Source organism: Charadrius vociferus, unplaced genomic scaffold (genome assembly GCF_000708025.1).
Source record: "Charadrius vociferus isolate BGI_N301 unplaced genomic scaffold, ASM70802v2 scaffold362, whole genome shotgun sequence".
In the NCBI taxonomy this organism is placed as follows: domain Eukaryota; kingdom Metazoa; phylum Chordata; class Aves; order Charadriiformes; family Charadriidae; genus Charadrius; species Charadrius vociferus.
This window is the reverse complement of record NW_009647052.1, coordinates 1,179,601-1,196,917: the sequence shown is the minus strand read 5'-3', so window position 1 is coordinate 1,196,917 and position 17,317 is coordinate 1,179,601. Positions and strand designations below refer to the sequence as shown.

Genomic DNA, 17,317 nt, shown 5'->3' with positions numbered 1-17,317 from the left:
TGTGCCACAGCAAAGGGATGCTGCAATTACCATCAGCATCTCATTGGGTGTTAATCAGACTGAAGCACCTCAGAATGTTTTCTCAAAGTTAAATTTCGGTTTTGGTGTCTTTTATTTGGTATAAATACACAAGTATGCTAGAGCAGATGTGCTGGGACAACTGATGGTGTTCATTATCCTATATCCTGTAGTGGCCAGTGGAGAGAGGATGACCAATGAAGGCTACTAAAAGTAGCAAGCGTGAAGTGATATCTTACTGGTATACCCCCTTGCCCTTCACCAATTTGCAACAGACGGCCTTCCCAATCCACAGGTCATCTCTGTGCACTCTCTCTGGCTTGGGAATTATTTTCTTGATACATTTTTTTCCTTATCCTTAAATATTTCTAAATTCTTAAATATTTCTAAACTTTTAACAACCACAGCTTCTTGCAGCCAGTAGTTCTGCAGCTGATGGTGTATCGCATGAAGACTGCCTCTTTCTGCTCTTGAATCTGCTCCCTTAGTTCTTGTACTTGGAGAGAAAGCATAAGAGGGACTGTGTTAGGTCAGAGCAAAGCTCAGTCTAGCCCAGTGTTGTTTTCCACAACAGCCAGAGGTAGATGCTCAGGAGAGAGTATAAGAAGATAAATACGTGTAATATGTTACCAGACTGTCTTCCACCTCTTACCATGTATTATTTGAGACCTTCAGTTGGAGATAGTTTCTGCGGGCTTACAAAATTTTGGTTCCATGAAGTTGTCTATTTTGCCCTTGAACTCTTGTGCAATTTAGTATCTGCGGCATCTTGTGGGAAGGTATTCCACAATTTAATCTTGCATTGCACGAAGAACTGTTTTCTATTCGTCTTTCCCATGCAAGTCATTATTCTGTAGACCTTCACTCTGTCATTCTTTCAACCTACCTGTTTATGGCTGAATTTTCATCTATTTTACCATTTCATAAATTGTAAACAGATCTGGTAGTAATTGACTCAAACCCCATTATTATGTACATAAAAATTCTTTCATTCTGCAACTCTTTGCAGTAATTCTAGTCTTCACTACCTCAAATAAATTAATATAATCAGCAAACTTTATCACATCAGGATTCACTCTCTTTTTCGACATGATATATGGATATGTTTAATGGTGGTCACCCAACACAGATTCCTTTAGGACTCCACTCCTTTCATGTGTGAATGTTCATTCCCGCCTCTATTCCTGGCTTTTAACAGCCCTTTGTCCCTTGGCAGTTTCTTTGTTCCAGTACCTTTGGCTGGTAATCTTCCTAACTAGCTACATGCCAATGTAACATCTAGGTAGCTTATACCAGACAGAGCTCCGCTGTCAACGTTTTTTCATTTGGTTCAGGTGGCTGCTGGGTTTATAGCAACAGCCTGTTGTCCAGCATGTCATAATTAGTCATTTGTCCACTAATTTGACTCTTTACTATAGTTTCAACTGTGTTTTCTGGCACAGATACTGAGTTTACTTGATATCCGGTTTTCTGGACCCCTGGTACTCTTCTAAAAATTGCTGTCACATTTGTCATTCTCCAGTCTGGTACTAAAGCAGTTTTAAAGAAACACTGCAGGTAATGATTCAGCTGTTTCTTTACCTCATCAAGTTCAATTCTGTAAGCAGTACAACCTGTTTTTTCACTGCTTAATTTTCTGTCATGGATGATAACGTGAGAGTACTCACTGGTTGCTTAATTCCAGCTCCAGCATTTCTGCTTTGGCTGTTGGAATTAGTAATTTTATAGGATATTGAGATAATCTATCAGTCCATCTCCTAATTATTCAGACCCCTTTCAAAGGCTTCTGGTTTTACCACTCTTCCATGACTGTTTCAAGCATCTTATACATGTCTACACTAGAAGAATTGGAAACTCTTCAAACTCTGCTTAACAGATAAGCTTATTTTATATTATTACTGGCCTGCAGTGGACATCCTGTCATACTTCCTTACGTGGCTCACTAAGCAGAACTTGGCCGTTGTTGAGCAGAAAGGGCAAGAGCTCTGTCCTTGAGGCAGGCTGAAGACCGTAACTTTGTCTTTGCACAGATGAATCAGATGATGAAACTACTTACTTAACTGCAAGAAAACTGTCTTGTTCTGAGCTTGGAGTAACATGCATCTGTTTTGAGTGTATGAATGCTGTGACATGAAGACTGAAGACAAATTCTGTACATATGTTATGTGTTTGCTTGTGCTCTGCTTTCATACGCAGCCTGTCTCTTAACCCAGTGGGTGTCGGTCTCTGAAGTTTGCCTTTATTCATCCCATTTCACGCTGTCAGGAAGTAACTGTGCACATTACAAACCAGCAGACAACAACTAGGGTGAAAATTGCTGGTTGTCCTAGAGCTCCCTTGTGTTTGCCTCAATTGTGTCCTGCTAATTGCATTGGTTCTGCTGCATTACAGAGTGTTCAGAAAGGATATTCCTATGAATCTCGTGTGTGCAACTGTCTGATACAAGGCCATGTATCCTGTCTCATGTGAGCACTCCTCTGGCATTATACTGTTAGGAATTTAGTGTTTTAACCACACAGTCTTGCTTTACGTATGTCATCTGATGTCTCTACTTGTAATCCACAGCTCAATGTTATTTACAACACAAAACACACTGATCAGAGGCTCAGATCTTTCCAAAAACAAGAAGCTTTTGACTTGAATGTTGATGTGAAGGATGACAAAGACGATAAAAACCATTTGACCTTGAATGTGTGCACAAGGTAGGTAATTCAATTGGAGCATCTCATATACCTCTTTGTCTGTACAGCTTTTCAATTATTAAATATAAGCTAAATTATCCATTTGTTTGTATGGATTTACTAATGTATGGGATATAAATGTATAACTGAAGTAAAAATGACAGTAGTTTAACTGAGAAGTAATTTATAAGTCAATAAATAGTGATAGATCTTTTGTGTAAAATTGTTGCTGGCCAGGTTTTTTTTTTTTTTTTACTGGTATGCATAAAGAGGGTGGTACCCTAAATGTTAGAGGTACATGGAAGAGTTTGTGTGAAATACAAGAAAAATCTCTAAGGCTTCTTTGGTGCAGGTGCTTCTTAGCTATATGGAGAACTGTGAGCAGACTTGAAAATTGAACCAATGTCTTCCACATTCTTACTTCTCATAGCAGACTCTGACAACTGCCCATTACTCTTACCTTTCATGAACAGAATGCTTTGCTTCTGATCTAGAAGGAGATACTCTTTTTTTTTGTAAAAAAAGAAGGAAGTTCTGAAGTGCTGGAAACACCATGAAATAGAAGTAATCATCCTTTGTTCATCTCTATTAATAAACTTTGCTCAGAATAATTTTGGCAGGAGTCAAAATCCATGTTGAGGCCCCATCCCTGGAGGTGTTCAAGGCCAGGCTGGACGTGGCCTTGGGCAACCTGGTCTTGTGGGAGGTGTCCCTGTCTATGTCCCCGTCTAGGGTCTTTAAGGTCCCTTCCAACCTAAACCATTCTATGATTCTATGATAAATTCGACTGGGGTTTTGTCTTGTTGTGCAAGTATCTTTGTGGTCTTTCATTTACCAATATCTCTTATAGTTATGAATTTGGTAGTATAATATAATGGAAGCATCATTCTAGAGGTGAAAGAGGTGATGAGTTTTCTGGCCAGGCTAATTCTGTTCTGTTTGCTGATTAAGGGAGGGGGGGCGGTACATTTGGGATGATGTTTCTTGTTCCGTAAACTCCTACTGAGAACTGAGCTGAGGCTACTGAAGTATTGTCTCAGAGACCACAGAACAGCCACCAGATGTTACCTGGATAGAATTTGCATCACATGAGGACAGGTGACATTGAACAGTCATATTGCATATTCCTGCATCAGCCAGTCATTAAACCAAGTTTTTTCTTTGACTACTTTGCTGCCTCATTTTTACAGGCTGTGAAAGTGTTTATACATGTGTTTAAAAGAAATATGTGAAGATGCTTGTTCTCTAGCAGTTTCTTCAGTATGCACTTGCTGTAGTTAAAGAGCACTGCATATTTCATAGAAAACCCTATAGGACATTGCATCTAACTATATATACTTATGTTTTTAATCTTCTTATCTTCTATTATCTACAAGGATGTTGAGATGACTGCGTTCTTTGTATTTTAGGAATTCATCTGTTTGTGAATACTTCCTCTAGAAACAGTTTTCTTCTTGTGACATTATAACGGGTTCCATGTAAATGCAAGATTTGCAAAGGACCACCTGATCCACCTTGATTCCTCTTGCATTCCTTTCCTCCACATCCCCTTTTTGTTATTTATTTAAACTTTAAACACCGTATGTCTAGAACTATTTTTATGCTCTGCCTACCACAAGGGAGCTGTGACTGGCGATGGAGCCTCTAGGTGACACCATCATATAAATAATCAGCTATAGTGAATATGATTTCAGTACAGGGAGGATTGATTTAATTTGGGAAACAGCAAGCAGGCACAAAGCCAGAGCCCCGTTTTTATGTTTCTGGTAACTAATTCAGTGATACAGATGGTGGGCAGGGACACTAGAATACATGAGAGCTCTTGAAATAGAATGGGCTTGTTTTCTTTTAAAGTTTTCTATGAAGTGTCAACAGCTTTCTACAGTCTAGCACAAACTGCTGATATGTAAAGGGTTTACATGATGGGTCTGGGATAAGTCTTGGCTGATCATTTTGATTTTCTAGCTAAGACCTTTGGCTCAGGAATACAGACAGGAAGGGCTCCGTCTCTCTGGGAAGGCTCTAGATTGATGATGTTTTAATTGCAAAGTGTTCAAAGGATGAGGGAAAAACTAGTGACATTATAAAACTGCCCCAGGAGAATATTTGGAACATTAAGATCCATGAACTCTTATCACAGAAAGTGAGCTGGTAAAAGTTCTAGTAAGTCTGTGTTTCTGTTCTTTAGGCTGAAACTTCATCTCCGGTTACTTGGCTTGATAGGCTAGTCATCCTCTTCTTTTTTTCCCTATATATGGTGTATAATATATATGTTGTCTATATTAAATTCCGGAATTAGTTTAAGGTTGGCCTACTTATAATCTTTACAACATGATGTGGCTTTCTGGTAGGGAAGCCAAAGTAGGCAAATACAGAAAGACTGCTGAAATCTCAGCCAGTTTAGCTAGCTCTGGGTATGCATGGTCAGGTAACGGAGGCTGCAGCTTTGCAATTCTTTTCTTTCATCTGCAGAATGTTCCACCTTCTTTCAACCAGCTTGATAGTGATTGGCCATGGTCTTCTCAACTGGATATCATTTATGACATTGGAGCGATGATGTCTCATTCAAATTGAACTGATTCTTGGTTAGAGGATCTAACTCAATGTACGGGAGGCAAACACTCACGGCTGCCACTTTCCTTTCTGGTCAGTCTTGTTGCCTGTGTACCATTTCCAGGCATGGGAAACTGATTGCTGATGGTTATACCCACTCTTGTTTATGCTTTCTGCCTACACTAGCTTGATGTTGTTTTTTCCTCTTTGCATCATCTATTAGAGGGTCTGACACAGATATATTACTGAAGAGCTGAAATTTTATATTCAACTCAAAGCATTCTCAGTTCTCTTCTGGTACAAGTTTCAAGTCTACTTTCGTTCTCTTTCTGGTTGTTCTTCTTGCATGGCGATTTTTTTTTTTCTTTTCTAAGAGACCATGGAGTTGAAGTGACGATACCAGGAGCCACCCCCAAGGTTGTCTCTCTTGTTTGTAAAGAGAGCCAGCTCCTCCTAACTTCTAGGGATGTACCTTATTTGACTTTTGACAATACCAAGCTGGTTTGGTTACCCATTGGTATTTTGGTAGTGCCCCAGGCTGGCTAGACAGCTTGGGTATTTTACTCCCCTCTTATTGGTAATTATGCAGAAATAATTACATCCAGTTCCAATTCAGTTATTTGTTTTCAATAGCAGCTACTTTGGCACAGCGCATCATCCAACAGATGGTTTCATTTGTTTCTAATCTCATGAGCCAACTGAAGTCAGCAGTTGTGCTGTGTTTCTTTCAAAGTCATATCTGTGTTCAATCAGCCATACTGCCAGGCTTAACAGCATTGCTTTGAAAGCAAGTCTTCCCTTTTTTTAAACCATCCAGCTCTACAAAGAAATAGTTTTATTCAATTACTTTCAACTACTGTCAGGCCTTCAAAATGAGGACTGGAGACACTTCTGTTCTAGTATAATGATAATCATTTACCCTGCATGCAAAGGGGGGGAAAACTCTTCTGCTACCTGCTTTATTCTGAATCATATAATCTTCTTGGTTGGAAGAGACCTTTAAGATCTTCAAGTGCAACTGTTAACATAACATTGCCAAGTTACCACTAAACCGTGTTCCTCAGCACTACATCTACACATCTTTTAAATACCTCCAGGGATGGCAACTCGACCACTTCCCTGGGCAGCCTGTTCGAATGTTTGCTAACCCTTTCAGTGAAGAAATTTTTCCTAATATCCAATTTAAACCTACCCTGGCGTAACTTGAGGTCATTTCCTTTTGTCCCATTGCCTGTTATTTGGGTGAAGGGATCAACCCCCCACCTTGCTACAGCCTCCTTTCATGTAGCTGTAGGGAGCAATAAGGTCTCCCCTCAGCTTCCCTTTCTTCAGACTAAACAATCCCTGTTTCCTCAGCCACTCCTTATAAGACTTGTGCTCAAGACCCCTCACCAGCTTTGTTGCCCTTCTCTGAACATGGTCCAGTACCTCAATGTCCCTCATGTATTGAGGGGCCCAAAAGTAAACACAGTACTTGAGGTGCGGCCTCACCAGTGCCGAGTACAAAGGTACAATCACTTCCCTAGTCCCGCTTGCCACACTATTTCTGATACAGGCCAGGATGCTGTTGGCCTTCTTGGCCACCTGGGCACACTGCTGGCTCATATTCAGCCAGCTGTTGACCAACACCCCTAGATCCTTTTCTGCCAGGCAGCTTTCCAGCCACTCTTCCCCAAGCCTGTAGCGCTGCATGGGGTTGTTGCAACGCAAGTGCAGGACCCGGCACGTGACTTTCTTTGTTGAACATCATACCATTGCCCTTGGTTCATCGATCCAGCCTGTCCAGATCCCTCTGTAGACCCTTCCTACCCTCAAGCAGATCAACACTTCTGCCCAACTTGGTGTCATCTGCCACCTTACTGAGGATGCACTTCATCCCCTCGTCCAGATTGTTAAAGCAATACAATATTTTGCAGGTCATTTGGGTATCACTTGTAGCACAGAACACCATAAATATATTTTAATAGTTCTATTGTGCACCATAGTAAGGCTTGCTCAACAGAGTAAAGCTTTTTAGTCCAGCATCAGATTCTCACATTGGAAGAAGATGTAATAATAAGCATTATTTATGAAAAAAGAAGGACTTCTTCTTTTTCCAAAACTGGGTGAATAACATGGCTATACATTTTAAAAGTGGAACTTTGAGAAGTAGTCTGATGATGACTTTGTTAATGGAACCATCAGTCTCTATGAAAGAAACATGAAAAGGTTTGGGAGACTTTTTTGGTATATGCTTTTATTTCACCCTCCAAAAATGAATAAAAGGGAAACAATGTATCCATAAAAGGAAATATGTATATTTCAGTTCAATTCATACAGCGGTTTCTTAATTATTTCTTTTGAAACATGGGTTCAATTGCAATATTTCCTGCATATTTGTGATGTAAACCTGCACTTATGGATGCCAACGGAAAGCTCCTAGTGGTGTCAGTGTAGTTTCTCATATGATTTATGTACTGTAGTTTTCTCAGTGCTAAACCCGCTTCTGCCTCTGTGGTTGAAATTATCCGGCAGAATAATAGAGAAATCAATTATTATCTCTTCATGGTTAGAAATTTTCTTGGTGGCATTTTGTTCCATTTCTTTCTTAAGTATTATTGCTTCCATAGTTGGGATTTAATGATCAAACAGTTTCTTTGGAGAGTGCACTGCTGTATTTCTACTAAAAGTTTATTTGTCTCTGTGTTTTGAAAAGGTACTTGGGTTCTGGCACAGCTCCCAGTAGCGGTATGGTCCTCATGGAGGTTGGCTTACTCAGTGGTTTCTCTGTGTCACCAGATTTCACTCCTTTAGACAACACAGTCAAGAAGATGGAAAAGGACAATGGAAAAGTCAACCTATACTTAGACTCTGTAAGTTGAAAATAACAAAGAAATGTGTTTGTAGTGATGTTAATCTTGACTCTGCCATTGTTTGGTTTAAATGTGGAAAGACATTATGATTGTACTCCTTGGGGAAATCAACATCTGCTATTCACATTGAATTAATAGTACCACTGTTTTTTAGTGAGACTGATTGGATAGGTACAATTCAGTTGTATTTGTAAAAGGTTTCTAGATTAGGCCTCTTAAAAATCATATATAAGAAGGCAGACATTTCAAGAAGTCTGTAATTTGGCCAAAGCAACTACAAATGAGATAAGCATCTCTATATGCATCCTGACTCCAAGTTTTTAGAAATGAAGGGGACTACTGCTGAGCTAGAAGTCCTTACCTCTTCCATGAAATTGCCATCACCAGGGTTCTCAGGATGTTTCTTTTCTGTTTTTCTAGCTAAATGAAACACAGGTTTGTGTGGATATTCCGGCTGTGAGAGACTTCAAAGTGTCAAATATCCAAGATGCTTCAGTGACTGTAGTGGATTACTATGAACCTAGTAAGTGTCAGTCATTCCAAATGGATCTTAGTGATTCAAAAGTTTAAAAGTTTCTTTTCATGGAAATAAGATAAATTTTATTGAAGAAAAAGCCACATTGAACTGAAATTTACTTTTTGGATTGAACTGCAGCTTTTCTGGACATTGGCATGCTAAATTTTCTAACAAATAGTAGTGTTTTCCCATATATATGTTTACTGTCCTAATGGGTTGGTTTCTCAGCTGGTGTGAATTGTCATAACTTAATTGTCAGCTGGTATAAATTGGTTTCAGTCTGGCCCAATGTGTTCCCAAAACTGCCAAAATGAAGCAGGAACTTCACTGTGGTTCACTTACCAAGTTAATGATTATCTTTCAAGTAGCTTTTTCATCTGTTTCTTGTTTAAACTAAGAGTCCTTCACTGGAGAAAATGCCAGTGTTTTGATTTCTATAGTTATGTAAAAAAGATGCACACGGGAAAAACAGTTTCAAAGTTTTTTAGTTTGGGTTGGTTTGGGGTTGGGTTTTTGATTTTTTGGGGTTGGGTTTTTTTTTTTTTGTGTAGAGCGTGTTTTAGACAAAGGCAGCAATGTACAAAGCTCTTGGGCAAAATGAAAAGCAAAGAATGATTATAAGCTGCTGAAGAAGATCTTAGAGAGTTTTTCATTACACCAGCCAGATGAAATGTTATTAAAGATTTGGGCTTGATTTGAGATAAGGCATAGAATGTATAGGCAATTTTCTTCATGTTGGTTTGTTTTAGCACAAGATAAAAGACAACCAAATATGCCATGATGTGTACTACTTTAGCTAAATGAAGATCACATTTAGTCTATGTAGGCTGAAATGCTTGTTGAATCACAAGAATTTTAAACTAAAATAGGAAAATGGTGGATGTAACTACACTGTCCATTAACCTAGAGCATCTTTTAAGGCCTAGTGGCTTAACACATTAGAACAGTTTTTATTTGAGACAAACACATGACACTTAGAATCTGTTCTTCTGTGAGGACAGGCTGAGAGGGTTGGGGTTGTTCAGCCTGGAGAAGAGAAGGCTCTGGGGACACCTTATTGCGACCTTTCAGTACTTAAAGGGGGCCTACAGGAAAGATGGGGACAAACTTTTTAGCGGGGCCTGTTGTGATAGGACAAGGGGTAATGGTTTTAAACTGAAAGAGGGTACATTTAGACTAGAGAGCAGGAAGAAATTTTGTACAATGAGGGTGGTGAAACACTGGCACAGGTTTCCCAGAGAGGTGGTAGATGCCCCATCCCAGGAGACTTTCAAGGTCAGGTTGGACGGGGCTCTGAGCAACCTGATCTAGTTGAAGATGTTCCTGCTCATTGCAGGGGGTTGGACTAGATGACCTTTAAAGGTCCCTTCCAAACCAAACTATTCTATGATTCCATGAAAATGAATTTCTACATGCTTCAATTCCTAGGAGAACAGCTCAGGACCTAGTCTTCTATAATAATGCTGTTAGATAGGCTAATGAATATGTGTATAAAAAGTCACATATAAATGCACATGTAAATATTTTTATTCTATTTAAATACATTTAGTATCCATATATTCTCAATTAATAGATCAATATTAATTTAAAGATATGAATTAATATCCTTAAGGACTAAAACTTATATGACATAATCAGTGCTGCAATAGACAGCTTTGACTTTAAGAAAAAGATTGCTTCAAATATTGTTTTACAAGAGACCATTCCTATTACTATGCAGCATAGACACGTTATAGGGCACCATATATACGTATGTCATGATTCTGAGTTCTCCTATGAGAACGCCTTCCTATCCAATACGGGAATGTGCTTTTATTTTAATCTGTTACTATCGCTCTCATAGTTGGTGACCCAAACTGCAGGTATATAATTTATGTGATAGAAACAGTCAGATTCCTGTTATACTCAGAGCTAGGAGATGTCTAAGGAATTCTTATGCTCTGGCATTTATCAAAAAAGGTATTTCTGTGTGGCAGATATTACAACTGGCATAGGTATACAAACTGGCTTAGATGCCAATACAGCAGTGCCAGCGAGGAGATCTGCCAGGGTTACTACACAGAGCTACTCTGCACAGTCAAAATGACTTCTGCTTCTCTTACCTGACTTTGTTCAGAGCTAATTGAGTGTCACTGTTGGGCAAGCATTTTGGCCCATAAAGTTGCATCTTTTATTTTAACTTTTTTAATATCTTGAGGCTTGAAAGGAAACTGAGTATCATCTCAGTTTAAAAATAATATTAATAAAAAAAGAAATTGCAGTGTCCCTAGTTGGAATGAAAACCCTTAAACCAAAAAACCCACTATGGGAATGAAACTTCGCAAAAGCTTGTTCTGTGAGCAACTATCATGCATTCATGTTTTTGAAATGAGTACAATTTTTCAGGCTTCTAGTCTGCTTGGCTCTGTAGCAATGCTTCAAGGAATGGGGGAGCAAAATACAGGAGCAGGAGCTGGGTGAGGTGGGCAGTCCCAGATTTGGGAAGCTGAAGCTCCCAAACATAATAGTGAGAGAGAAAGTCATGACAGACCTAGCTCTTAAGTGTCATAGCCAGTAACCTGCCAGGTAGAGCATCTGAATTCCTTTGTCATGGGAGTTGCTGTGTAGGTAGGGGCAGAATTCCTTTTAAAATGTTTGATCCGGGTTTGTGAACAGATTGGGTCTAACAGTTGAGATTGCATCTATGAAAGTGTGCCTTTCACCAAGCATTTGCCTGAATATATTTAGAACGTTTTGATGTTTTGGGAGAAGAACAAAGATTAATGCGTAGGCTTAAACATCCACTTGGGGAAGTATTTTACAATGTACAACAAGGTGTGCATCAGAGTTTAGTGCATCCTTTTAAAATGCTTTCTTTGTGAAGCTAATTTGTTGGTCAGTTCTCAGAAGTTCATTAACTAATGTTAACTGACCTTTCTGTGGTGAGAAGCTGAAATTCAGAAGTAATGCAAAGTATAACCCCTTGTGACTTCTGTGAAAGTGATTGCAGTCTTTGCCACCGGGATGGTTCTCCAGCCTTGCTTCAACACTCTTCATTGGCCTCCCTGTTCTGCGTGCTGTTTGTCCTTCATGTAAACTTGCTGTGCAGTTGGGTGCTGTAAAAGGAAACAGATTATGTTTCACATCTGAGGTTTCCATAAATTATCCAAAGAAAATTTTATGTTCAGATACCAGCCCGTCTTTAGTGATTACAGTGACCAAACTCCTGCTGCGTTCAGGGAGAGCTGGGCTGGCCCATATGGTAAATTTCTGGCTGTGCCAGAAAACAAAGTTCTTTAAGTTGTCTGCTGGAAAAACTTTCCAAGTGTTAGTTTCATACTGAAGTTATTTTCTGAAGAAGCACAGACTTACTGAGAAAGCAGTCTGAGAAAAGACAAACCTAGCTCCATGTTCCCACTCCCTTTTTACCCCAGCTTTCAATTGTGCTTGATTTTAGGGATGTATGTTAGTTTACTGTGCTTTTCTGAAATGCTATCTGCCTCACCGTTGGGGTGTTGGTAAGCAGAGTGCTGGGAGCTTGGTATCAGGGCTCGCTGTGTTCTGTTCTGCAGACATGACATTTAACATTAACATTGAATTTTGCTGTATGCTCTCATGGGGAATAATATGAAAAATAAAAGGAGCTGGCTTCAGAGCAGATCCAAGAGCCAAAAAGTGCTGCATTCACAAACTGCTGAGTGCTCCAGAAAATTGTCAGTCTTTTTTTTTTTATCATTACAGAGAAGCTAGGTGGATTTTTTGCCAATTCATAAGCTATTCATATTTGAAAATAAGGCCTCAGGATGTTCTCATGCATTTTACTCTGAAAGGTTTTTGCTGTAAATGTATCAAAGATGGAGTCTGTGTTTGAGACTTCATTTTTCCAGGGTTATTTAGAAACAAACCTAATTCTCTTTCTATGTGAGAATGCTGGTGTCCATTGGCATATTTATGACCAGCAGGACGGAGGTTGCTTTGATCCTTTTCTGTTTTTTTGCAAGTCTTCTAGAAATGTCACTCTGGGGCATCATTTATGCCTTGCATTTGCAGTGTCGTCTTGTCAACGATTTAAGTGGCATAACCCTAAACAGCTGTTAATTGCTTTCTGTGTCATGTCCACTGATGGGCCTTCAATGCCATCTGCATGTACAAGTCCTGTCGTTGGTTGGTGGGAGAGGCTTTTAGGTGTGGGCTGTAGAGGCATTCAGTCCGGCAAAACAATTGACATGCTTGCTTAACTTTAAGCACATCCTTGTATGCTGAAGGGCTTTGCTGAAGTGGGCTGGAGGAGGAGGATGGTGAAGAGCAGCAGCAGGCACTTTTTTACACCCAAACCTGCACATGGGGAGAATGTGGAAATGTGAGAGCTTGGGTGCTCTTCCCTCCTGCGTGAGTGCATGAACGTCTTCCCTGTCTGGCAGCCGATTTATCCTTCTTGGATACTGCCTGTGATATCTATTGCTTACTTCTTTTTGATAAGGAAGCCAAGCTGATAACATTCCTAGTTACTAAAATGAAGTTAATAGCTGTCATGCTGACTAACACAGGTAGAAATTTTAAGGCTGTTGATTCCTTCATAATTTTTTGAGACGGAGTGTGCGTGTGTGCACATGGAATAATATGGCAGTCACTTTCCTTGAGCAATTTCTAATTTTTATCCAAATTTTGCTACTGCTTAAAATGTATATTTATGTATTTTATGCTTATCTATACTTCTGTTCACAAAGGAAATTCGGCCTGAACTTCCTGAACTGGGTGCCTTCTAGTACTGAGGTATAGGTGTTTAACTGCAAAACTAGATTAGGTGGGGTGTTTGTTTTACTTTAGCTGTATTTAGAATTTATAATGTTTTTCACAAACTTGGGGTTCTGTTCAGTCTCTCTGGCAGAGCTTAGGCCTGGTTCTTTGTAGCCAGTTCACGCTTTTCACTTGCTTTTGGTGTACTTTGGATCTAGCCCCTTGAATAATTGATTTGTGCCTTAACTTAAGTGCCTGTGCTGCTCTGACCCACATGAAACAACACTATTTTTTGAAATCCAAAGCACTACTTAGTCAATAGGGTGCAGGGTCTGACCCTCTGTAAGTCATGCCCTTGGTTACACGGGTCCAAAGCTAGTAGAAAGCAAGATGCAAACTGAAACACATCTTTGCATCTCAAATCCTTTACCCAAGTATGGGAGATTAGGTTGAATTGTGCCAAGTGTAAGATCTGGAAAACATTCACACTCTGAACTGGGATGTGTTTTGCTGTGGGTTTGATTTCTTGGTGACCTATGAAAGCAGCTCTTCTTTTGCCTTTGGGGACAGCAGCCTTGACATGTCATATTAGTATAGTTTCAAGGACCCAAAGCTCACATACTTTCAATTTTTGCTATATGTAGAGCTTCTAAGAGGAACATTGATACCTGATTAATCATAGGATAAAGAGGCTTATTTTCTAGACAAGATGTACTGGAGATAAACTACTCCTTTGCAGGAGATAGTAGGAATAAACAAGTTTTATTTTGCAGGCAGTCCCAGCTTCCTGAATATCCTCCAGAAAAATGGATTTAAACTGCTTACCCTAATTTCAGACAGTGCAGCTCTTATTAGTATTCCTTTACATTTGTTTTTGAGACAAACACATGTTTTTAAATGACTCTTGGCTGCCTTGCACACCCTACTAAGAAGCATCAGTCATAATGCACCATGTCACGGAAATTGTCGGAGTCAGTGAACAAACATTCTCTTTGATTTTAGTTCTTTCTATGCAGCAGGCATATCATTATGGACATCCAAATCTGCCTCTGCACTAAGCTAGTTTAAAGGAACAGTGTATATCATATGATTTTAAATAAAAGTTTACACCAGGTGGCCTTTAACATTCCTACACCGATGCCTTCAGTCACTTTGCAGTTGTGGTTAGTGCTTTGAATGAGTTGCAGAGGATAAATTTTGTATTGTGTGTTGGCAGTGAACGGAACAGAGGAAAGGGAGTATGATGTGGCATAGTGACTTTTTTTTTTGCTTTCCACATCGTTATGTAGCAACCTTTATACAAATGCTCAGCATATATATATATTTTTCCATTGCTCTGTAAAGCCAGTTTTTGATGTTAGAGGGACCATGCTCCCACTGAAGTTACTAGGAAATCTTTTAGCAAAAAATCTTTAGGAACTCTTTAGGAACAAGGTCTTTAAGGAGCTTTAAGGAGTGATGCTAAAAGCAGTCAGGAAAAGGTATTTTGTGATGGAGCCTTCATGTTGCATTGCCTGAACATTTCTGTGTGGTTGCTGTTTCTTTGAAATCTGAGTATGCTTTCGTACTTCTCGTGCCCTCTTCAGCCACGTGCTGCCAATGGACATGGTCTGTGCAGGGCCATTAATATGCTATTAAATCAGTAAGAAATAGTCATTTCTTTAGGACTGAGTTTAAAACAAAAACGTAATGCATTTTAAAGGATCTGCCCCCCAAATTCTACTTTTGCTGTCATCCATGATCTCAGCTGAGGTTTTCTCTACAGGTTTCTCTATGGGTGTCATCTAGGAACCTTCTATACCAGATGCTGTTATACAGAACAGGGAACGAGTGCTGCCTTACAGGTTTACAGCACCTCGGAGCCTGCACGCTGGGCCAGCTCCGTGGCTGGTTTGGTTCCCAGCGTGGCACCACCATGCTCCTGTGTACTTCACAAGCAGGAGCTTGTGGCTTGTGCACATCAGTGGCACGTGATAAAAGGGGGAAGTGGCCATGCTGGTGCAGGAGAAACAGAAGAGCCAAGGTCCAACGTTAACATGCCTCTCTTTTGCCTTGAAAGTCACTGTTGAAAATCAAACCTAAGATTTTTTTAATTCAGTTTTCAAAATGTTATCTAGCAATGTTTCTCCAAATGTGTTGTTCAAGTTGGGATGAATATTGACAATATTTGGTTTAAGCAGATTCCCGTAGAAAGCATATGTATATTCATCGACATTATATAGGCTCCAGCATACTATAGTGTGTAATGTATGTGCAATTAAAAACATACAAGATCTTCACAAAGTGCCCAAACCAACAACCTTGTGTGATGTTCTGTTTTTCAAAATATACAGTTAGGTTTTGGGAAAGATTGTTTGGAAAGCAAATGGTACCTAATGGCATGATTTTTCTATCTATCTCAAACACTAAGAAAGAGTATTCAATTTTCATTCTAATGGCCAATAATATTTCTGTTATAGCCTTTCTTCTACCATAAATCTTTATGCAGTGAACCATACTTATGTGTTTAGTCCTCTAAATACATAGAAGATTTTGAAATTAGATGTTTTCACTAGTAATTTATCCATAAAATATCAGGTGATCAGGTCCTTTGAGTTATTATTAGATTCTCCTTTTCGTCATGTCAAAATATTTGACTTCAGTGTTGTTTCTAACTCAGTTTATTGTATTTTTGCGTGCCACTTGAAAATATCATTGCACTAATGGTATTCTATGCAATAAAGTCTGACAGTGTGCTGTGTTAGATCAATCCAGTGATTATTTTTCCTAATGGATAGCTCATTATTTTCAGATGTGTATGAGCATTAATTGCTTATGTGCTACATTTGAGTCACCAGAACTCTGGTGTTAAGGTTTCTCTGATTTCAAATGCATTTTATTTCTGTATTTCCTAGTGGTTACCCAAAAGCTTTGTCAGCCTTGCTCAGATGTTATGATGTTATATTATGAATTGATTTTTTGTTCTGGTTTTTAGTATTGTTAGATTGGGTGGGATACTAATATGAGGAAGAAAATATAAAAAATACTGGCTCAAAGGAAGTATCATATAAGCAGGTGTAATGTACCATACACTAGCTGCCCTACTGGCTATTGCATCTCTTCTTTTTCCATATCAGGCCTCAAGCAATTGGAACTAAAATTCTTGGCTGCCTTGAAAGGTAGTCCGATACCCATTTTGATCCAGTTTAGGATCATCATAAACGTTTCCACTTTTGGTGACATCAGAGATGGTAGAAAAAGAAAGCTTTGATGAACTGTTTTGAGCAAACAGAGGTGAACTAACATGCTAGCTATGCAAATTGCTTCTGTCTTTTCAAATAGTAAAACGATGTTAAGGAACTAGACTTTCACAGGATTTTGGAAAATTGTCAGTGATTTATTTTTCTTCTAATAAAGTTTGCAATAGCTATTTTCAAATTTATTAAAGATGACTTGTAATAATATATGTCTAGTGTTTGCTTGTTTAACAATACAGCCACCTGTAGTAAGCAGACCTCAGTTTCTGTACTGTGTGGGCTACTGCCCATCCTCAGCACATCTTAGAGGCTGCCTCGCCTGTGTTTTAAAGCTCATAATTTGAAGGGGTGCAATGGTGACTTCAACGGTCAGGCTGCTAACTGTGACCATTGTTTAGGACTTTTCCAAATAGAGGTGACCACATTTTAAAAGCATATTATTTTAGTCAACGTGAAGTTAGTGGAAGCTTTGCCGTTAACGTCACCAGAAGTAGTACCTAAGATAATGTGATGAACTCAGCTAAGGCAGGCCCTTTGTGGTCATGGAGAACCTCAGGAACTGTGCTTTCTGTGAACAGGAGCAAACCTTTCAGATACAGAGCTTATTGCTCTATGGGGCCTGCAGTGGCAGTAACAGAGATCCAAGTAATCTTTATACCAAACTATTTTATAAAAAACCTAATTGAATTGATGTGCAAATTATTTTTTTTTTCAGGTGAACTATTATAACAGTCGTTTCTCGTG

General features: G+C 39.2%; 1 protein-coding gene across 1 annotated transcript in view; it reads left to right on the top strand.

Annotated features, from left to right (window-relative positions):
- The window catches only part of CD109 (CD109 molecule), a 63,461-nt gene extending 51,739 nt beyond the window's left edge, over positions 1-11,722 (top strand). Inside the window, exons 29-32 of the mRNA XM_009895767.1 lie at positions 2,584-2,720; positions 7,948-8,104; positions 8,525-8,627; positions 11,553-11,722. Of these exons, the coding sequence (XP_009894069.1) occupies positions 2,584-2,720; positions 7,948-8,104; positions 8,525-8,627; positions 11,553-11,722 (567 nt within the window). The remainder of the gene's footprint in view (positions 1-2,583; positions 2,721-7,947; positions 8,105-8,524; positions 8,628-11,552) is intronic.
- Positions 11,723-17,317: the final 5,595 nt, after the last annotated feature.